At 38.6% G+C, this 24,521-nt stretch overlaps 1 protein-coding gene across 3 annotated transcripts in view; it reads right to left on the bottom strand.

The window, feature by feature from the left end:
- LOC311284850 (3',5'-cyclic-AMP phosphodiesterase 4D-like) overlaps positions 1-24,521 on the bottom strand; it is a 218,145-nt gene that overhangs the window by 135,870 nt on the left and 57,754 nt on the right. Inside the window, exon 1 of one of the 3 annotated variants that reach the window (XM_084400073.1) lies at positions 11,904-12,184. The exons of the other annotated variants lie outside the window; for them this stretch is intronic. Within the exon in view, the coding sequence (XP_084256199.1) occupies positions 11,904-12,169 (266 nt within the window). The 5' untranslated portion in view covers positions 12,170-12,184. Of the gene's footprint in view, positions 1-11,903; positions 12,185-24,521 lie in introns of those variants that run through there. 3 annotated transcript variants of the gene reach the window in all.

Genomic DNA, 24,521 nt, shown 5'->3' with positions numbered 1-24,521 from the left:
TCTTAACTCAGGCTAAATGAACTGAACCCTTGCCCATTAGAGACCTGGTGCTTTTTAATATTGAGACGAGCACGGGCCTCTGAAACACGAGCTCTGAACTCCTTTCATATCAGGAAATCATCTACTCGTGTTTCAGCGACGGGTGTTTATGATTCATACAGGATTGTTTGAGCTTATCAATCGACAAATTACCTAATTGTGCTTTCAATGTTATCGTGTCACAATGTATCAATATATCGCAATACAAAAATGCAACAATATGTTTCGTGGATAATTCTCCCAAAATAAACATGACTATTTATTACTAATAATATTACTAATATTACTATATTTATTTATATCTAAATTATAAAAAAAAAAAAAAAATCTGAGTTTTAGTGTCAGTACTAAATTAAACTACTATATATAATGTTGAATATAATGTATAATAATAAAATGGGGGAATATTTGTGTAAAAAGTGGCCTACATTATTTAAAATATATCTATAGTGCAAGAATATTTGTCTAAAATAATTCAGTATTTTCAGCTTCAGAATCATGAATATTGTTATTCTGGTGTCTCTATTGTCCTGTGCTTTGGGTTTCAGCATTTTAAAGCCTATTCATTTACACACAATGTAATATCAGATTTAGCATTTTAATCAACCGTGCATTTTTTGTTGACCTTTTATCATGTGTCTTGGAGTATCGCAATAATACCGTATCGTGAGTTCAGAATCGTGATATGTATCGAATCGTGACATGAGGGTCTCGTTACACCCCTACTCAAAGTCATCAAGTGTTTGTCTATATATAAAGAAAATATTAACTGTGAACACTTGTGTGCAGCACGACAACATGCAGCATTCAGTCTCTCTGCATCAGGGTTATTATCACCACAACCCGTAATCACATCACTGTATTGGTGACTGTTAGACTTATTCACTTCTAAATACTTCACATTAGAGCCCTGCACGGGCCTCAAATCTAGGCCCAAGCCCGGCCCTGGCCCGAGATGCTCTTTTTTTTTTTATTACACAGCGGCAGCCTGCCCTATTTGCAGCCATTAATATAGGTCAGTTTTGTTAGTTATGTTTCTTTTCATTTCTTTATTAAGTTAATTTAGACAATGTTTGGAGCATTTTTTTTTTTTAAATGACGACCAAGCAGCCGAGCCGACAGCGAGTAAAACACGTGATCAGTTTAGCCTCTCAAATCATCGCTAATACTTTACTTGGCTACAATAAAATCCATAGATATAGCCTAAAACACTTAAAGCATATCACACAGACAGTAAGTTTAATAAACCACAGTGAGTAAAACAACATTTTTGAAATACTGAGGCAGGCTCAGGCTGCTCGCAACAGCGCTCGCAAACGAAATGAGCAACAGCCTACAATCTAAACAAATTAAATTAAATAAATTAAAAACAAACTTGCCGGTTATCTTACCTCAAAAATGCACCACAGAACATGGCCATTCTTTTTTCCAGTAGTTTCCAAAAGTTAAACGAAAATAAAGCCCAATCAAACGAAAAGTTAGAACATTCTCTTAGAGAGCATCGTGGAAAACGAATAGCATCCACAGGAGATTTTAACCCAGTCCTCCTCTCTTCTATCACTCTTTCCGCTGCGTTTTAAGTTGGCCATCTGCGATTTTTCTCTTAATATTCTCCATTATTTGCACATGAGGTGAATCGTGGGTCGCGCTGATGGGAAACCTTCTGTGTGCGTGCGTGCGTGCATGCGACTGTCATGTCATATGTCAGTGTAAGATTATGAAGGTTATGAGGTTATGAAATGTCTTTCTATGTTTGTTTTTCTATCGTCAACGTCAACTTCTAATTTTTTTTTTAATTAATGTCTAAAAATATAAAAAGAAGGATAACCCAAAAAAAGCCCGAGGCCCGGCCCGCATGTGAACTATGACGTGAAAATTGGCCCGAAGCCCGGCCCTAGGGGCGTAAATAAGTCGGGGCCCGTCAGGCTCGGGCTGAAATGCAGGGCTCTACTTCACAATCAACAAAGCAGAGGCTTAATGGAGTTTGTCTGTATTTTCTATGTATTATTATTATTAACAGTAACACATCTAAGCCTGAAATGCACAAAAAAAAGCAACAGACCGAAAATGTATTTGCAGGAAAATACAAATTTTCACACTTAAGTATTTTACTTGCACTATCATTAAAAAGTAGGCTTTTCTGCTTTGTGTGAAATTCAGTAAAATAAATTCCTTTTTGTCAATTATAACAGAAAATAAACGTATTCTTCAGTTTGTGAAAACAAACCAAAGCATTTTCTATAATGTAGTTTAATTGGAAGTTTTTATGTTTTTAAAAGTCTCTTATGCTCATCAAATCTGCATTTATTTGATCAGTAAATACAGTAAAAAAAAGTTAAATATAATTGCAATTTAAAAGAACTGTTTTCTCTGTGAATATATAGTAAAGTGTAATTTATTTCTAAGATCAAAGCTGAGTGTTCAGCATCATTACTCCAGTCTTCAGTGTCACATGATCCTTCAGAAATCACTCTAATATGAGGATTTGATGATCAAGAAACATTTATGATTATTATCAATGTTGAAAACATTCGTGCTGCTTCATATTTCTGCATCTTTGATGAGAGCAGAATATTTTATAATATCATTAAATTCTTTCAAAACCTCTAACCTACCCCAAACTTTTGAATGATAGTGTGTTTAAAAATATGTAACTTATAATTCATCACTGCAAGTGCAATTTTTAATTACAAATTATCTCACAATAAATGTATTTTACAATTTTTTTACTATTTATTTTACTTTTGTTAATCTACAAACTGAGGGTTGAAATTATGATCTGTGATAATAAACATGCCACAGATTTTGTTGATAGAGCTTAAGATTTATTTAACCCAGGATGAATATGAATCGAGTAACATTGCATCGCTCTCTCTGCTCGACCAATCAGATCTTTCTCTTATCCTCTTTTCCATGAAACGCAAGCGGAGAAGCAGCAGCAAGAACATCCCAGATCGCTCTGTCAATCTCAATATACACGAAACGTACAGTGAATATTCAGGTGCAGCGTCCATGTCGGTGTGTCTCTGGGAAGGCTGTCAACATGATTTATTGGCAATCGCAGAACAAATCAAACAGGGACACATGCTAAACTGAAATAGACCTCAAGTGAACATTATACCGTCCCAGAGAAGTGTTTCTGCACAAACTGACGGACCGTGAGCTGCGCATTTTTATATGAAGAACACATTCAATTGTGTCAGTAAAGACATTAATAATGTTATAAAAGATTCTATTTCTAATAAATGCTGTTCTTTTGAACTTTCTGTTCATCCAAAAATTACATTTCCACAAAAAACAGTTTTCAACACTGAAAATAATCATAAATGTTTCTTGAGCATCAAATCATCATATTAGAATGATTTCTGAAGTGACACTGAAGACTGGAAAATTCAGTTTTGATCACAGGAATAAATTACACTTTACTATTTACTATATACTATTACAATTATTTAAAATTGCAATAATATTTCACTATATTACCGTTTTTACTGTATTTTTGACCCAATAAATGCAGAGACTTCTTTCAAAAACATTGCAAAATCTCACCAACCCAAACTTTTGAACGGTAGTTTAAGTCAGTGGACTTTTCTTTCTTCTTATTTTATCGTCCGTCAGACAAAATTCTTCAGCCCAAGCACTCGAGATAACAGCCGAAACGTAATAAAGAGGGTTTGAGGTCTTGAAAAATCCCTACAATACTGAAGATGATCACCAAGAGTTTGGAGAACGCCAGTGTCTGCAACAAGCCAGAACGTGTCTCACAAGTGTGCGCACTAAAAGAGCATCGACAACACACACACATGCTGTGATCTGGGGCTTCTCGTGGCACAGAAGCATTAGAGATGTTGACTAGCACTAATTAAATATCTCTACAATGAGTCACACAGAACAGACAAACAAAAGCCTGACTAATTCTTCTAGTCAGATAGATTTGTGTCAACATTTGGCTCTCAAATTAAACGCAGACGATTCGTGTTACTAATTCTCACAATCAGCCTTTAAAGGGGTCATCGGATGCACATTTTCCACAAGTTGGTACATGATTCTTTAGGGTGTTCATGTAAAGTTTGTAATATACTTTGGTTAAAGATCCTTAACCTTTTTAATCCGGCTGTGTCGTCGCCGACACAAACCAGCAAGCTGTCTTCATTTTACCGTAACTCTTCAACCGTTTGCACTATCAAAACCATTCAAAGTGTGTAAAATAATAAAAGAAACGAACAAATACATGGCGAAAGAAGTGTTAGACAGCAGAAGAGGGGATTGGGATTATTTTTAATGAAACTTGGGAGGCGGATGCCCGTTAATCTTTCACGTATCTTAGCATGTGGTGTGTGCATGTGTATGTGTGTGCGTGCATTTGAATGTGTGTGCGTGTATGAAAAAAGTGTCCTATATGTATTATAGTTCATTTTTCTACTTTAAAGTGTTCATTTCTTTCGTTCTTTTTTTTTTTTTTTTTTATTAAAATCAGTAAATTTATCCTCGTTTATGTTTTTTTTTTTTTTTTGGTCTATTTAAATTCTATTCACAAACTCACCACACCGAGTAATGGTCAATAACTGTAATTTGTTGAAAGCTATTTTTCTTCTGAAAAAGATGACACTTTGCACATGAAGATAGCACATTGTTTTAGAATTTTACAGTAAAAAAAAAAATCTAAATATGCGAGTATACTATATACATACTATATAGCTATATACTTTAGCTCAGGTTCTAAAGGGTTAATGGTTGTGTAAAACAACACCCTTTTTACCTCCTCAAAAACAGCTCTGTTCACAGCGACCCATTTCGGTGCATGTCTCTTTAAATGATAATGAGCAACTGCTCACCCCACCCCCTCTCTGTCGATTGGCTGAGGGCAGAAATATGCGAATACGGTAAGCGGTCGTGGGCGGAGCATGAGCATTATGACATCATATTGCTCAGAAAATCCAAACGGCTTTATTATTGAGAGTGTTTAGACTTTTTGAGGATAAAAAAAAAGGAGTGAATGGATTTTTTTTTCATCGTGTGGTGGTTGTGTACACACACTGCAAACACACACTTATATGCAAACACCATATAAAAGTGAATTTTGCATCCGATGACCCCTTTAAAAGTGCATTTTCATGTGAAAGTCAATCGAATGCGCCAGGAGCCAGATGTCCCGTGCGATGACTACATGCCATGTGTGGCGTCTTCTCAAGCCAGGCCTGAGTCATCCTGGAGATGCCGACCAAACATGTTTTATGTGGTCTTTACTGGCAAAAAGTGCTTTAATTCGTGAGAAACGCACAACATAACACTGTGCACCACAGTGAAGCCTACTGGTGAGAAAACGTGAGCTTTGTGCTGAGGGTTTTATGAGCGATCATAGCCGGGATTATATCAGTTGGTGGTTGTAAAATAATGGCAGTGTGTCTCAGTGTGTTTGTGTACCGTGTGTGTGAGTCATTTTCCCTGTTTGCTCGGCCATGCCGACATTAACTTCTGCTTTCTGATGTCAGATCTGAAAGTTACCACAGAATCAGAAAGTGTGGAGTCAGTGAGATTTTTCAAAGTAATACTTTTATTTAGCAAGGATGCGTAAAATTGATCAAAAGTGACAAAAAGACCTTTATAATGTTACAAAAGATTTTAGAACTTTCCATTCATCAAAGAATCCTGAATAAAATTAATCACGGTTTCCACAAAAATATGAAGCAGCTGTTTTTCAACACTGATCATAATCAGAATTATCATTTATCATAATCATATAATTTAATCATAATTTCTTGAGCATCAAATCATCATTAGAATGACTTCTGAAGGATCATGTGACACTGAAGACTGGAAAAAAAATTATTCCAATAGAATGTATTTATTTTAAATAGCAATAATATTTCACAATATGACTGTTTTTACTGTATTTTTTATCAAATAAATGCAGCCTTGATGAGCAGAAGAGACTTCTTTCTGACCACAAACTTTTGGACCATAGTGGATGCAAATTTGTTATGCATTCACTCTCAAAGTCAGAGCCAGCATTCTCTGAAACCAAACCTTCTGAAGTAAATTTAAAGCGTAACTCTCACCATAATGCAACCTAAGGTCTTTTTGTGAATCTACCCGAGGCAAACTTTCGTTTAAAAGCATAATTAGGATGGAAACGCCACTTTTAAGTTTGACCGTATTTTCGTTTTCGGTCATACTGGCTTTTGAATGGGAGTGCTGGGGCACGACTATGATAGCATCAAAATGGCTATTTTTAAAACACTAAGAAGGCTCGACACAACATGAAACTTTGCTCTCAGTATCACCAGGGGCTCTACACATGAACTCCAGCATTGAGAACATTGTTTGTGTACACAGAGTTTACTAAAAAGAAAGGTTTTGAACAACTCACTGTTGCCGTTTAGACATTTTGACAGTCAAAAGTAGTCGATCTCCGAATGCAACGTAACAGGGAGGAGAGTAAAGATGGAAAGCTCCTAAAGCTTAGTTCCATATAAATTCACGGATAATTTGTTGTTTTGTCGTTAGTGAAAATCAATATTGACCTTGTATTTGAAAAAGGATCCTCATATAAGAAGCAATACTAAAATTCACAGTCAGTTCATTCGCATTCGGAGATCGACTATTTTTGACTGTCAAAATGCCGGCGCTACAGTGAGTTGCTCAAAATCTTTCTTTTTAGTAAACTCTGTGTACACAAACAATGTTCTCAATGCTGGAGTTCATGTGTAGAGCCTCTGGTGACACTTCCAGCACAGTTTCATGTTGTGTCGAGCCTTCTTAGCGTTTTAAAAATAGCGATTTTTGATGCTATCATAGTAGTGCCCCAAGCACTCCCATTCAAAAGCCAATTTGAATCAAAAGGCAATCTTAAAAGTGGCATTTCCATCCTAATTATGCTTTTAAATGAAAGTTTGCCTCGGGTAGATTAACAAAAAGACCTTAGGTTGCATTTTGGCGAGAGTTACGCTTTAATACCAAAGAGAAAAAGGTTCAGGTTTGTACAAGGGAAGCTGCGCCAGGAACATCAGTGCCCTGAGAGTTAAAGGAGTAATAAACCGCAGCAGCACAAATACATGCTGCAAATTAGAGCAAAGCAGAAACCGACGCCTCTCAGGAGACACACTCCTCTAAAGGCCCGAGTTAAACATCAAACGATATCGCACACAGTATTGAAAACGCATGACCGTTTCAAAGGCCGGCAGTGAGTATGACTGAGTCTGTGATCTGCCGCTCAAACAGATGTAGAACAGGGTTGCTTTTCATTCTGTACAAGTGGGAAGTTTAAAGCTCGTCTTAATGATGGCTTATGACGTACCGTTGAGATTACTGCATTATCAGACACAAAAAAAAATACCATAATGATCATCTCTTGCACCGCATTCTTGCCGGTTTGCATATTGCATTACTTGCATTCAACGCCACCTCATTGACCTGAGCAGGTGAGACACAGAAAGCCTCTCCAGGACCACATCTGTCAATCAAACAAAGGTGTCTGTTATGCAATTTACACCGTGTCCTAGCTAAATGCATATGAATTAGGTTTGAACTGTAGCTGCTGTCAGTCTGTTAGGAACGTTTTTCTCAAATGGATGATGATTAATACAGAAACAGCAGGTCTCATGAGACGCAACACAGAATCAAAACTCGGCACAGTCCGATCTCTTCCCTCTCTGAGCTGCCGGTACATTTGTGTTGATTTAAACAGGCATGCCGTTAAAGGAGACATATCATGCTTTTAAATTGTTCCTTTTTACATATAAATCATACATTTGTAGTCTATATAAAGCGGAACTGCAATGCTTGGGTCTGAATTCCTCATTATTATAGCTCCACAGGCCCCTTTTCTACCCCTTTTCTGATGTGCGTCTGAGAGCAACTCGTTTTGGTGCGGTCTCTTTAAATACAATTGAGACACTTCATACCCCGCCCCCTCTCCAGGTTGCAGAGGTTCAACTCCACCCCACCATTTTTGTAGTTTGATAGCAGAGATACGATTATCTAGCGGCACAGACACTTTTTATTCACACGTTATTAACAAAATGTCAACAACGGAAGACTTGTCCAGCCAGCCTTACATGTTCGAGCCAGAGTCGGAGCTGGAGCGAGATGAAAATGAAGACGACGAACCTGTAGAACAACGTCTTCATATGGATGTATCGCACTGGTGTGTACTGTATTTACACATGAAACTTTGGTCTTCCGACCTTTTACCACCGTGTCGATTTATTTTGATTAATATGTGCGAGGGAGAGAGAGCAAGACAGCATCTAGTTTGGAGACGGTGATGTCTTGTTTACACTTTCGCCTGGCTCTGAAGAGAGAGAGAGAGCGCGCGCGACCGGGTCTCTCTCTCTGCTCGTTCTTTCAGTTAAACATGCGCCCTTGTCACAAGCGCGGCAGTTCATCTACATTAGACGGTGTAATGAAGCGTGTGGGTTACTACATCCAACAACCGAACATTTTAACTTACCCTCTCGTAACTTCTGCATCCTTTAGCTTGGACTACAAAATTGCAGCGAGAAATAAAAATGGCGGATTGCTCGAAGTGTTGGGCCGGAAGTCAATGTCCTTATTTGGCAGTTCTGCTGCAAATACTGTGACGTAATAGTTCAAAAAACGTCATAGATAACAGAAAAATCGGAACAGGTTGAAAAATATGACCAAAACAGAATATAAAGATATCAACGAAGCACCTGAAGAGAATAATTTCATATTTTCTGTACTTCTAAACACTCCAAATATACAACAAAATGCATTTAAGGGCTAAAAAAGTGCATTTGGCATGATATGTCCCCTTTAAATGTGGCGAGAGAGAAAAAGAGAACGCAGCTAAGAGACTAATAAATGCATTGAAAATATTCCCGCCTAAGATTTATTTGATAATTTAATGTCAAGTCAAGTCACCTTTATTTATATATAGTGCTTTATACGATACAGATTGTTTCAAAGCAGCTTTACAGTGATTATGCATTTCATGTGGATTCAGTTCTGTTGCAAAGATCATCAATAAATAAATTAGTTCATTTCACCCATAAAGCCGTTCTGCAAGAAATGATGTCATCGTCCAGCTCAGTTCAGTCCTCATACAGTCAGATCAATAATAATGTCGAATATTAAATGTGAATATTTGATGTGACGATATCTTCTCTTCCAGTGTGCCGGTACGCGCTGATAACCGGCTCCAGTGAGTGCTTGTGTGAAGATCATCAAATGTTGCTATTTACAACGTGCTTTTGCAGAGTTGAGCTTTTTAGCCAATCAGAGACATATCTGTTGAGCGTGTGAACGCAATAGCCAATCAGATGTGGTTAAGATCTGTTAACAATTCAGTGCGACTTCTGCACACTCGTGAATCCTTTCATTATAGCCAACCGAGTATAAACATGATGCCGATAAGAGATTCATTGCACAGTGTAGACGGCTTCACTGATTATAATGGGAGTTTTTCGTGAAAGTGCAGCGTTGTGTACCTCATGTGGTAATTGATAGCTTCAGTGATGATAATGGCAGCAATCTTTGCTCGCTTTCTACATATAACAACTACACTTTGTAAAGTTTCTGGATTGACAATCGTGTTAAAATGCTTGATTGAATCCAGTTGACGGTGTTAATCATATGGATGGAACAAAAACTGATACTGAATGTCAAATGATATGTGCATTAAGTCTTGGAGTGGAAATGCCAAATAATAGACTTGCCACTCTTTCTGTAATGTGTAATGTTACTTTGCCATTCATTCTATTACTAACTTTTCAAATCATTCACTCAGTGACTTTTTACAGAAATATAAAATAGTTCTAAGCACTTTTTATTTCATCTCTTTTATTTCATGAATAAATAGGATAAGTTAATATTACAAACTGTTTCTTTGCATTTATTTTGGATTTGTTGTCAGTACTATGCTCACAGTTCACCCGAAGACCCTTTTTGACCCAGGAAAAAAAACTCTGCTAATAGGATCATCAAAAAAGTGTTTGTGTCAAAAAGCCCTGAAGCTAACGATCTTCTAGTGTAAGATCACGGGTGGGTACAACTACAACTACCTCACGATACGATACACGTCATGAATTAATGCATTGCATGACAACATTGCAATGAATTTAAGGTCTGGACTCATGATTCTTCATGCTCCTCACAACCATTCTTTCTCAATCTGAGCCTGATGAATCGTGGCTTTGTCATCCTGGAATATGGCCATGATGTGTCTTCCTACATGGTTGTTTTAGAAATGAAAAGCTACACACTCCATCAATTAGGATTAAAAGAACTGTTCCTAAACATATATCATTCTAGAAACATATTAAAGGGGTCATGAACTGGCTTTTTACTTTTTTTTTTTTATATTGTTGTCTGTTTTTTATGGGCGTGCCGCATTGAAGACTTGGAAGTAAACGCCCACTGCTATGATTGGATAACAGTTTTGCCTATTATAATGAGTTTCATGTAATGCGCGAATCGGTGGGCGGGGCTAAACCGGCAGTGTTGAAGTAGGCGTTTATCTTCTCCTGCGGAGGCGGGGCTTGATGCCCTTTGACGTCATAGATCCCCACTTTGAAAAACCTGTCGTTCGCTGTGCCTGGTGTCAATAAAAGCTTTTATTGGACTAACAAGGAAGTTTTCAGTTCTGAAATTTAAAGGAAATTCTTATAGTTTGATGACCTCTTAGATGTCAAAAGCTGATGATTTCTCAGTTCATCACCCCTTTAATCACTGCAATAATGCCTATTTAAATCCAAAGAGTGACGTTTTTTGGCCGGGAAGTCTATATACAGTATATAACATCTCTTCAACATCAACTCGGATTAGGGTTACGTTTCAACACAGGGATTGAGAAAAGTAGGTAAATATGACAAAGAATCTAATGAGATCATGAACAACAAAAAGTAATCCTAAACGTATGGCTCACTAGCATAAAATGCCCAGTTTGTGGTGAATGTTGAAGGATTAGTAAAAAAAATTCTGATAATTTCATTAAGGTTTTTGAGGAAAACTTTCCAGGATTTTTCTCCATATATAGTGACTTCAATGGGGTCCAACGGGTTGAAGGTCCAAATGTCCTAGCTGTGATCCAGGTCCTAGCTGTGATCCACCACACATTACATAATCAGGTTAGAAGGTCACACGTGACGTAGGCGGAAGTACAGACAAAGAGAACGTGCAAAGATTAAGTCGGCATTTACAAAAATAAAAAGTAAAACAACTATATCGGACGATTTTGAAGTTGGAGGAGAAAACGAGATTGAGTTTTTCGCCCCTACATTTTCCACCTACGTCACGTGACGCGTGACCTTTCCAACATGATTACGTAATGTGTGGCGCATCACAGCTAGTCCAAGATGAGCATTTGTGGTTAAAAAGTATATAAATGTTTATTATTTTTAGAAAATGACCAATGGTTTGGCAAGATAAGACTCTTATTCCTCGTCTGGGATCGTGTCGAGACTTTGAAGCTGCACTGAAACTCACATCTGGACCTTCGACCTGTTGAAGTCACTATACGGAGAAAAATCCTGGAATGTTTTCCTCAAAAACCTTCATTTCTTTTCAACTGAAGAAAGAAAGACATGAACATCTTAGATGACGTGGTGGTGAGTACGGTAAATTATTGGGAAATTTTGATTCTGAAGTGAACTAATCCTTTAACCCATCAGTCAGTCATATTTAATAATGTCCACTGAATCAATATCCACTTATTGACTCTCAACCAGTATGAGAGATGAAGGATATGTGTAACTATGGCAATGACGCTGCCAATTAACGCATCAGCCTCCGTCATTCAGAAAACCGTAAGGAATACGAGGGTTTTCCCAACGTACATGTGAGAGCGTGAATCGCAAGGACAGTAAAGCACATAACAGAAAGCACCGTATCCGGTCCCTTACCAGGTGTGCGCCACCGTGAAGCGCCGCTGCTTGTGTGTGTTGTTATTGAGCAGCATGCGACGAAGCAGCCTGGGAGAGTTGCGCGGGGACAGGGTGATCGGAGACAAGCGAGGGGACATGGATCTGCGGTCCCGGGGGAGACGAGGACGCTCCTGTTGTAGCAGGTTCTCCCTCAGGATCCGCACCAGGTCCTCGTTCAGACCCACATGGTCCCCGTCGTGGAGCGGTTTCGGCGGGACCGTCAGCGTGTCCTGGCTGTGAGCCATTCCTGAGAAACCAAAATGTCACTTTCTTTCTTTCTTCCTGTTTGTATCCGTAAAAAAAAAAAAAAGTTGCGACTGAGAAGGTGACAACAGGACTCAAGTCATTCCTCCATGGAAGTGAAACACAATTCCTCTCTCTTGATTCCCAGCCCAGACTAAACCCAGCCTGTGCTCCGGCACGGTTAGAGAGACTGGGAGACGAGCGTGTGCACGATCTCCATGTGTTTGCGAGGGAGGGGAGAGGGCTGTGTGCACACGGAGAGAGAGGAGGAGGATCACCCGTCTGTGTACCAACACAACACTGAGAACACATTATGCTGGTTATTGAATAAACCGGCCTCTCCCAGCAGCAGCGTTGGTAAATACATCAGAGGAGCTGAACCACAGACGGGGCAGACGGGGAGATTTCAGCAGCACTTCTCATTTATACATCTGTCTGCGGGCTAGAAAATGAACAGAGTAAATGTGCAGAGTCTTCATGTGAGGAATGCTGCGTATAATCATGTGCAGCTCGAAGTGAACGGCATCATAGATAACGTGGCGTGTGCGTATAAATGAAGGACGGAAGACAAACAATGAGATCCAATGATTGGCATCATCAGTTCACATTTAAAAGATGTTTATATTAAAAGCAAATGCATGATATGTATATGTAATTTAATTTGATGTGTGCTGATGTAAAAACAGACGATATATATATATATACGCACATTACCAGAGAATGTAATTGCTGTAATTGTTGTTACAAACCATTAAAATGAAGCATGAACTACATTACTTGGCGGACTAATGCATTCCCTCTTGTGTGTGTGTGTGTGTGTGTGTGTGTGTGTGTGTGTGTGCTTATATACAGTAAATACACATAAATACAAATATTATATAATATATATTAATATTATTTTTTAATAACAAAATATATATATCTAGGCTGATACTTGAACTGTGAAAGAAACTCGCAATATTTACAACACAATGAATACATACAGTTAAATACTGTATATTATACAATATTTAACTAACAGTATGGATCAGCACGATTGAGTGAAACTCCACTAAAGCGCTGAAACGAACGACTGGCGTCTTCAAGCGCAGTGTTAAGCTAGTGAAGATCACACTAGAGGTCAAACATGATTAATCAAGAGAAAGAGCCCCAGCATGAGCTCCAGGTCTTTATGAACGAGATTATCTCATTACGTGTGGCGTGTCTGATATCAAGGTCACTCTGAAGCGTAGCATGGCCCGTTCATGCCAACATACACAGCTGCGTGTCGACAACATTAGACAGGCTTGACTAGTTCGGAAAGTCATGAACTCAGGTCTTAAAGGCTCACGCTAAAATGAAAATGTAACAACTCCAAAAATGGAAAAAAGCACCATAAAAGAACGACTCTTCTGAAGTTATACGATGGCTTTATGTGATGTTCAGACTGGAATGCAAGTCATTGTTCTGTAGGATTGTGCCTTTGATATTTTATGATTAGGCTACATATGTGAGAGAGACATAGGCAAAATCAGACGCCTTCAACATTTCTCACATCATCACTATAGTTTAGAAAACGGTAATGAAATATGAGCAGAACTCAGTTGATATTTGACTGGTTTTGTCCATCCTTCTGTTAGACTGTCTCACACATGAATTATGTTGAATATCTGTCAGCTGTTAAATTTAACTACATAATTAGATAATACCAGTTTAGCTCAACCAATCACCAAGCAATGCTTCATTTTGTTCAGTCTGTGTGTAAAAAGATCATTAGCAATTAAAGAAAATACACTTCAGCAAAACATGATCAGGACAAAGTGTCTGAATCATTTTTGGTCCCAAATTTTTACTGGTAGTCACTGAATGAATAATATGTCACATTTACTTTATTTTGCTCTCCTCACTTACATAAATGAACTATAGTGTCCTGCACACACTAATGATGGCCAAACAAGACTACTATGCATGAAATACCGTATATACCCGAATATAAGACGAGGTTTTTGTCCTAAAAATAGGCTGCAAAATGGGGGGTCGTCTTATATTCGCGATATAGACAAAATCACGGGGGAAAGGGAGAAATAATTAACATGAAGTAGTGACTGAAATGCGACCCATTAAGACAAAACCAGCTCTCCCTTCCAAGATGTTAATCTGCACAAAAATCCTGATAATCGAGCCGTTAACTGAATTAAAACGCTGCTCCTCTCTGCCGCACGAGACGCAGAGAGAGCGAGAGAGAGGTGCGCGCGAGACGCAGAGAGAGAGAGAGAGAGAGAGAGAGAGAGAGGTGTGCGCGCGAGACGCAGAGAGAGAGAGAGAGAGAGAGAGAGAGAGAGAGAGAGGTGTGCGCGCGAGCTGGAAGAGAGAGAATGAATTACCACAGCAATTTTCAAATAACATTATTTTCTGTTGAAAATAACACAAAAATCTCTTTTTGTCCCAAAAATAAGTCCGGAAAATGGGGGGTCGTCTTATATTCAGGGTCGTCTTATAGTCGGGTATATACGGTAATAAATATATCAACCATTAGAATTTAAAATGTTTAAAATGATCATTAACGAGATGTAGATTAGCGGACAGTCACGTATAAAAACGCTGAGTGAAGGAGAACGGGTTGCAGAAACTCCCACTGGTGCGACAGATTGCCGGAGAGAAAACATTTACACAATGCAAAGTCTGTGCACATTCTGGAGCGCTTTCTTGAAGTCTGACGAAAGCCTTTCACATAATCAGCACACAGATCAAAGGAACCTGAACACTACTCATTTGCTTTGGCAAAACAAACAAGGGACTTTATCATAAACTGATTTGCATTGCAGGAGAACTGAACCGAATCTAGAACGACTTGCCTAGAAACTCCACGCTGATGATTGAGTTAATGAGCTCATTTCAAATGCAGATCACAGAGATGAATCACAACACCATGTGAGTCTGCGATTGATCCTGTGTGTGAGGATGCTAATTAAAGACAGAGAAATTAATCTAATGAAGTACAAACAACTTACTTTTTAGCGGGGGGGAAACGGGATACTTGCTTCTTCATAAGAGTAAGAAAAGGTCAAAGAAAAAAAAAGTTGTACTATTTTTTTAACTAAATATATCAATATTAAATTGCATATCGAATTTTATTTAAAAAAAAAAGGCAAATAATGTGATATACACAGTACCTGTCAATGTTTTTAAAAGACGTCTCTTCTGCTCACTAAGGCTGGATTTAAGTGATGGATATATATAGGGCTGTACCAGAATATTCGAGTATTCGAATATTCGTTCGGTGGGTTGGTATTCGATTTTCAAATTTGACATTCGAATATTCGTTTTAATTTTTATTTTATTTTTTCACACCTGGCATCCCCCTAGAAACGGTTCCCATTCGCGCTTGAATGGGGCTGTCATGCATTTTCTCAGATCGGATAGTTCTCTCTGATTTATCAATATGAACAATGAACACATAAATGTGTTTTTGCAAAACGGATATGAATCCGAACTTCAAATCCCGCGCTATAGGCAGATGTGATGGAGTGCACGTCACTAGCAACAGATAAGCTGCATTTTACTGATCGTCAGCTAAAATTTCTAAATCAAAGACCGCAATATGAGAGCGGCAACATCCCTGGTAAGATCATTTCGATTCTTTACTTTTAATGAAGTTGATTGTGTGTTAAAGCATCTGCGACCCACTTTCACTTTGATTTGCGATAGTTTGCACGTTGGCTTTATGAATAGATGCTGATCTGCGGTGACGCGTGCTGTAAGCTAAGTAAGCATCGTCATATCTGGCTATAACATGATATAGCCTAAAACACCCTCTCACACGGTTATTGTTTTAGTATTTTTGGGCGAAATACAATACTCTTATTTTAGAGCGCAGAACAGCGGAGTTTGTATGGGCAAAAGTGCATGCCTGTGCTTGTAACGTTAGTCTATAAGCTGCGTTGCTTTGACATTGTGGAAATAGAATAGAAACAATATATTAGCCTACCCTTTACTGGTGCTGCTGATTTCTGATTTGAGAGTTATTTGTTACTCAGAAAAATATTAGGCTGTGTTTTGTATCAAGTGCAGTGTTGCGCGTGAGGCGCGCTGTTCTGTATTAAAAGTTTATTAATTCTGAACGTGTCACGTCTCGCGTGTCTATATTGCACCAAATGTGACACTGCACTCGTGAAGTCGATTGGATGAACGGTTCTAAATGCAAGATAAATAATCTAAATGCAAACAGACAGACGCATAGAGATTCCTGCCTTTATTAGAGAGAAGAATATGTTCAGCCCCCTCCCTCCGAAGCTTCGAATATTCGATGTTAATTCCTGTCGAAGCTTCGAAGCTCAAAAAATGGTATTCGGACCAGCCCTAGATATATATACAAAAATATAGTAAAAATTGTGAAATATATTATTTAAATTTACTATAGCTGTTTTATACATTATATATTCATATGTTATATATTTATATGTTTACTCCAGTCTTCAGTGTGAATATATGTACCGGTCAAAGCAGAAGATAAAAACATTAACCAATAAAAACATTAGAAACTACGGTGTATGTCTAAGTAGTTTCGTCAATAAATGACATAATAGCAATAAAAAAACTAGAATAGACAATGCAAGAATAAAAATTAGTAATAAATTAGGACATAAATAGTCAAATATTATTGCACATTAAATGCCTAAATATTGTTATTTAAAAACAAACCGAACCAATCGAAAGGGGTTGTGTTCATATCTAATCGTGTGTGTGTGTGTGTGTGTTCATCCGTCACACACCTAATGATGCAAGCATCAAAATATCACCGCAGCTTCAGTGTCGGTGTCGTCTCTTGAGTTCATTAGGTTCACCACGGCTAGATGCCATCATGTACGCAAGCAAGAGGACAAATCAAAAACGCCAGCTTGCATCACTCAGCTGTGGTGAAGTCACATGACGGCAGTGTGCTGACGCCTACATCATTACCATAGCAACCAATGCATCCCAGAAGATAACGATACCGCCTGAACGCACGGCCACTTGATTCGATCGCATGCGAGTGACAGTGTGGAAAGACCGGATCTGAAAAACAATGGACAGAATGAAAGACTCCAACAAAAGACGAAAGCCTTCAGGATGAAGCCTCTGACGCCATCTTGTGTTAAACAGCTGACACTGACGCCTCGGGAAAATCCTAACACCACTGCTTTGTGCACTGCATAAACAGTCTTGAAAACAGCATACATTAAACATACACATTAAACACATGTATATAGTGTGTGCTGTAGCAAAACACAGGAAAACCTGAAATATGCGGCTGCAGTTCCCAACATGACCAACAGAGAACAGACTGGGATCATGAATCGAGATCTGTCCTCCAGTCCGATTGGTTTATGAAAAGGTTACACATACATGATGCAATTCTGGCCTTGACAGCACAAACCATGCATGTGACAGTATGAAGAATATCAGTTCAAGCATCACTTTACCACAGTATGTATGATTAGATATCATACATGTTATCATGGATGAATATGCATATGCTAATTATATGCAGATGAGGATATGCATATGATTAGATAACACAACCCCTTATTATTAAGGCATAATAGATTTGGATTTATATTCGTTTTTACTAGATGTTTGCATTACTATGTGGTTTCTCGGGTGTTTTTGGTGTCAGAAAGGCTCTGATTTCGAAGTGACTTTGGATAAAAGCTCTGCTAAATGAATAATTGTGAATGCAAATGCAAGTCTCGATGATATTCTGGTCTCGGGTTTGTCCACGATCAGGTCTCGTCGCTCAGAAAAGCACCAGCACATTTCTTGTAGGGGTTTGTTCACATCACTACACTCGTTCTTCTTTATTTGAAGAACCTTTAACATCAATGGAACCTTTCCAATAGGTTCTTATAAAAATTCCTATTAAAAAAATGGTTATTGCTCTGAAAGAGAGCCTTTATTTTGAAGGTCCCATATTGTCAAAACTGGCTTTTTTCATGATAGCAGAGGTCTAGGGGTTATGTAACTACAATATATAACTTTCAAAACAGTCAATCCGCACACAATATGCATAAAGTAGCTGTGCCTTTTCACAAGGCGTATAAATGTGATGTCAGAACTACTCACCGTCACGAAACTACATCATTGCACAGGCTTCCGAACAACATTAATAACTAATGTTTATTTATTCAGATAAATACCACAGCAATTTAGTTCGACCTTAAATGTCTTCACAAGTGACCGCTTCGTCAATCAGTCTCAGCTCAACGCTGGTTCCTACAGTTCATAGTTTTACAAGTTTACCTTGGCCGTCAATTGCAGCATGTTCTCGAACATATAAGGCCGGATAACATTTCCCTCAGCAATGTCCATCATTACAGGTGTTTTATTTGCCTTACTCGTGAGCATCACCAAGCCACAGCAGGCTACAGCATACATGACCCTAGTTACCTGTGATTGGCCTGGCCGTGCGTCACTCAGAAAACAACCGGCCAATCAGAAGAGAGGCTCATGAATATTAAGTAGACAGGCCAAAATCGACCTGTTCTCAGCAGAGCTCCTGAGAAAGGAGCTGTAAAAATATATTGGGATGGTTTTTGGTACTTATACCGCAAACATATATTCTTAAAGACATCAAAACCTAAAATCAAACTTCAGAAAGGTGTACAATATGGGACCTTTAAAGATTGTTCCCCGAAGCATGAGCAAAACGTACAGGAAAGGGGTGATGAGTGCTCTGTGCGCTTGCATTAATGTCTATTGTATTTCTCGAACACATGGGTGAAAATACATTTTAATGAACGTATGCAAAAGTAAATCAATAAAGCTGCTGTTTCTGATCGTGTCTGCAGTGCAGTCTGGATCCAGCACGCTGTTTCTGTAAAGTGCTATTGATGTGCATGACTCACGGCCCAGATTCGAGAAATTGCTGTGCCCGTGGAAGCACCGGGTCTTTTATTTGAGAGCGGACTGATTGAATCGCACAAGGCATAAAAGCGTTGCCAGATTATTCATAAAGGGACAAATCTAGAAGATTCTTTTGTAGTCGCCATCATCAACACATAACGGCGCGTGCACTGAGAGCTCGTCTGGTACGGATGCGTCAACGCATTCACATTTAAAACTAATTACACTGACTGAGAAAATGCAGTTTTAAGCAATTCAATTAAAGGGGTGGTTCAGGATTTTCGACATCGGACCTCATTTTCAAGTGAGCCTGGTTGTTATTCATCAGTGGAGACAGTTTTCAAAAAAAATCATCCAGTCCTTACTTTTGGATAGTTCGCCGGTGCTAGGCTAGCGCGAGTCAACGGTGCACGCGTTAGCCTGCCATTAAAAACAGTTTTACCCACTCCACAGTACACCAAAAGCAAATTAATTATAACGCCAGACTATCGATGTAAATATCTGTCGAGAGAATAATGTTAGAAATCTAACTACCCTTTCATCACATTGTCAGCGGCAGGTAAATACACTTGCGTGATAGTTATGTGGACCGTGGCTCTCTCGGTTTCCTAGGTAACCAAATATAACTCCGCCGCTGCTGTAGACTGCTTATAAACACAGGGAACAAATTATAACTAATGCAATGTGATGAAAGGGTAGTTTGATTTCTAACATTATTCTCTCGACAGACATTTACATCGATAGTCTGGCGTTATAATTGATTTGCTTTTGGTGTACTGTGGAGTGTTTTTAATGACAGGCTAACGCGTGCACCGTTGACTCGCGCTAGCCTAGCACCGGCGAACTATCCAAAAGTAAGGACTGGATGAATTTTTTTGAAAACTGTCTCCACTGATGAATAACAACCAGGCTCACTTGAAAATGAGGTCCAATGTCGAAAATCCCGAACCACCCCTTTAATGCATAGGAATGAATTATTGATTTTAATTTAAATTGTTTATTTTTAATGTGTGACCCTGGATCACAAAACCAGTCGCACGGGTATATTTGTGGCAGTAGCCAACAATACATTGTACGGGTCAAAATTATCGATTCTTCTTTTATGCCAAAAATCATGAGGATATTAAGTAAAGATCATGTTCCATGAAGATATTTTGTAATATAAAACATTTATTTGTGTGAGTGAATGCAGCACAATCACCAACATAAATGAACAACTTTAACGCTGATTTTCTCAATGTTTTGATTTTTTTGCACCCTCAGATTCCAGATTTTCAATAGTTGTATCTCGACCAAATATTGTCCTATCCTAACAAACCACACATCAATGGAAAGATTATTTATTCAGCTTTCAGATGATATATAAATCTCAATTTAAAAAAATGGACCCATGTGACTGGTTTTGTGGTCCAGGGTCACATGATCTACAATCAAAATTCTCTCTCATCCAGCTTTTTGTATCTCCAACTGTTTTTCCATGATGTTTTTGATTTCTTGTTTAGACTAGTCATCGATCAAAAGTTTTACACTAACGGTCAAAAGTTTGAGGTCAGCAAGATTTTAAAATGTTTTTGAAAGAAGCTGCTTCAGCTCTCAAAAATATAGTAAAATATTGTCTTATTTTATTACAAGTTAAAATAACCATTTTCTGTTTAAACTTATTATGAAATGTAATTCATTCCTGTGATCAAAGCTGAGTGTTCAGCATCATTACTCCAGTCTTCAGTGTCACATGATCCTTCAGAAATCACTCTAATATGATGATTTGATCCATTTAAGGCGTCCTTGCTGAATAAAAGTATTAGTTTCTTTAAAAAGAAAAGTATCACTGATCCCAAACTTTTGAATGGTAGTGTTCATCACCATAAAGATATTTTTCTAAGTTTCTCTATTCGATAACCATTTTGACATGCAATAGGCCACCAAAAACCTGAATTATGTTAGAATTAACATGCATTAGTCTGACGATAGAGAGACATGACAGCGGCACCTTAAATAATTGACCGTAGAATGTTGCAATTAACCAATTACAATCATGTATTCCAGAGAGAAGAGTAATAAGCCTATTTATTTTGCTATCCTAACTAGTATATATGATTATTAAAATGTGACTCAAACTTAAACCCTTTCGATATGTAAATATCACCACTGAATGTCGTGTTAATCGACAGCAGGCTATAAATGCATGAAAAGGGAGAGATTTGAGAATATGATCCTTGTCAAAAGCACTGTTGTTAATTATTGTCCATACGCAGCATCGGGCGACACCAGCGCATGAACATTCAGATTGCAACCAGCCGTGAAACACAGCATCGGCCTTATTAACACCCGTGTTTCATCCGGAGCGAGAACATATAGCTTTCCTGACGGGAACGGTCTCACGGACACATCGGCAGGACTTACCTCCGGTCTCATTAAGAGCCTGCGTGAAGGAAATGCACAATTCACTGCTTCCATTTTGAGGCACATTTACACTACTGCGATTTTAGCAATGTCAGCTGTGATGGGAACACGGGGCTCATTAAACACTACTGAAGTTAGTTGACGCATAAGCTGCTTTCATCGGCACAACTTTCCTGACCTTTGACAGCATGTAGGCCGGGGATACGCTATTAATTCCGTGACGAATTTAGGCATCTAATTCTTGCACTGCGAGTTTCACTGCTGCAATTCTGCATGCAAATGATTAAATGAGCTTCAGTAACAACTAGAGATGCGCGGATGGGCTATTATTTCATCCGTAACTGCATCACAAAACTCATCATCCATCCGCCATCCATCCGCTATCCATCCGCCATCCATCCGCCATCCATCCACTATCCATCCGTCCGCCATCCATCCGCCATCCATCCGCTATCCATCCGCCATCCATCCGCCATCCATCCGCCATCCATCCGCCATCCATCCACTATCCATCCGTCCGCCATCCATCCGCCATCCATCCGCCATCCATCCGCTATCCATCCGCCATCCATCCGCTATCCATCCGCTATCCATCCGTCCGCCATCCATCCGCTATCCATCCGTCCGCCATCCATCCGCCATCCATCCGCCATCCATCCGCCATCCATCCACTATCCATCCGTCCGCCATCCATCCGCACCAACATTTTTTTTGACCAATTTTCAAAGCCAGGCCCGCCATCCGCTGATTGCTTTAAGGTCTATGTGCGATGCAAGGCGCTGTTGACGCTAGCCGCGCGGCTAGAAAGCTCTTGCCTGTTCTAAAAAGGATACTGATCCAATGCAGCAAAGATATTTAAAGGTTAAAGTCCCTACTAGTATAGCCTATTGGCTATGTTGTATCCCCAGAATATCAGCAGTGAACTCCGTCTCCGATCGGCACACAGGGACAAAAATAAATAAATAGCCTAAATAAAACACACATCGGCAAACCTGACCTTACCTGACTAGGCTACTGCACAATTTTATCATTGTAATAAAAAACGCAATTTGGCACATAGTTTCAACATGCTGCTATTTAGCCTCCTACTAATTAATGCAAATCTTTTTGCAAAAAGTCATTCACATTATAGGCTAATTAACTGTACGCACTGTCATGTCAGGGTGACGGCTAGGACGAGCCTGTTCTGAAGACTCCTGTTCATTTTGGCTGCATGGGAAGAGAGCACGTTTTTTTCAGGCAGACAGTGCAATTCATTTTATACCAGCAGGCCTAATGATCATTAGATTGGTTCAACCGCCACCCGCCCGAATTTAATTAAAATATTATTTTTCGTCACGTCATCCGCCCGATCCTAACCGTCAACCGCGCATCTCTAGTAACAACCACAACCACAGGCGAGGCAGCAATGCAGTTCACTTCAGCAAATGCTAACACTCGAGTATACACTAGATCCAATCCGTCTATCATGATCAGCGTGGATAAGCTCCGAATGGCATACTACTTATTTTTTGGGGGATTAAACATAGTATGAAGTGAATATTTTGTGAACAGCATGTATGCAATACTGTGGTGATTACATGCAATATTGTACCCTATAATTTGAATAGATATTCAATTTCCAGTGTGACAAATGAATGCATATTATTAACCGTGATTATACTCAAAATTGGACTGAAAATGCTACATTGCCACTTGCCAAAATTATGAGGTTGTACAGTTGTACTGTTTGAAACTTTCATTATTGCATATATCTTTTTTAAAGTGCACTAGCAGTCCATTCTGAACATGCACACATCAGCAGGACCAGGGGCCTCATTTATAACCGTTGCGTACGCACAAAACAGGCCCTGAAAGAAGCGTACGCCACTTCCGACGCATAAGTTGTGATTTACAGTATAAAAGTTAAATGTATTTTTGTTCACTTTTAGACAGAAAATTATACATAATACAGAAAGATTATGCAAATATAATTTCACTCACCAAGCCAATCACCTGAAGCAAATATCCATTCCTTCTTAAATGTCGTTGGGCCGTTAGTGAAACTGACGGCATAACGGTAGATGAAGTAAAACCGTAAATCTTCATTATGAGTCCTAATCATAAATACAGTGCATGCTCACAATAACAGTTTAAATAAATAAAAAAAATGATTTAAATATGTTTTACTTCTGATATAAACATTTAGATTAAATATGCCGTTCTCATTAAAGGAGTTAAACACTTAAATTACATGAAATCATTACTGAGAAGTTAATGATTGAATATCATTGAACAAAATTGAATATTCAATAAATAGTAATATGTATATATTGATAATTGCAGATTGTCTGAGAAAATATTTTCGTGCAAACAATGCACAACTCAGGATATCTGTTTCCATTAAAAATATAAATGAATTAAAAATACTATTTGTGTCATGGTTTAGAAGGAGAGAACCCAATCGCAGACCATTTGCAGACATTACAAGGGTTTATTACTACACAAAAACAGAAAACAAAACCCACGAGGGGGTAAAACAAGACAGGATGAACTATTAAGACAGAAAACAATAGACTAACACTCAGACGAAAAACTTAGACAATAAAGACAGGATCAAATACTTCTAACAAGACAAGGCTTTCTTCAGGTAACTCACGGAGGGTATCAGACAAGGATAGACAATGTACCGACACAGGACAGCAAACACAAGGGGATTAAATAGGGAGCAAACTAATCAGGAACAGGTGACACAGGTAAAGCAATAATCTAATTATGACGAGATGAGATAACAAGGGGGCGGGGTTACATGACGAGACAACGCAAGCACACAGCCAAACAAATGGCCATGTGCTTACACACAAAGCATGGTTCTGTCATGATCCTGCCTCAAAACAAGAAAGATCTAGGACATGAAGGCAGAATCATGACAATTTGGCCAGTGGAAATGATTGAGAAAATCTTTCTCTGAGATGTATTGTAAAGCCTACTTTTTGATTTATTTATTCAAAAACAAGGCAAGGATAGGCTACTAAATGATTTTTATCGATGTAATGTGACGGCACATCCGTATCTCATGTTTTCCAAATGTCTTGTACCGTAAAACATGTT

Source organism: Rutilus rutilus (assembly GCF_951802725.1).
Source record: "Rutilus rutilus genome assembly, chromosome: 25".
In the NCBI taxonomy this organism is placed as follows: Eukaryota; Metazoa; Chordata; class Actinopteri; order Cypriniformes; family Leuciscidae; genus Rutilus; species Rutilus rutilus.
Note: the sequence above shows the minus strand (reverse complement) of the source record. Positions and strands in the feature narration are given on the sequence as shown.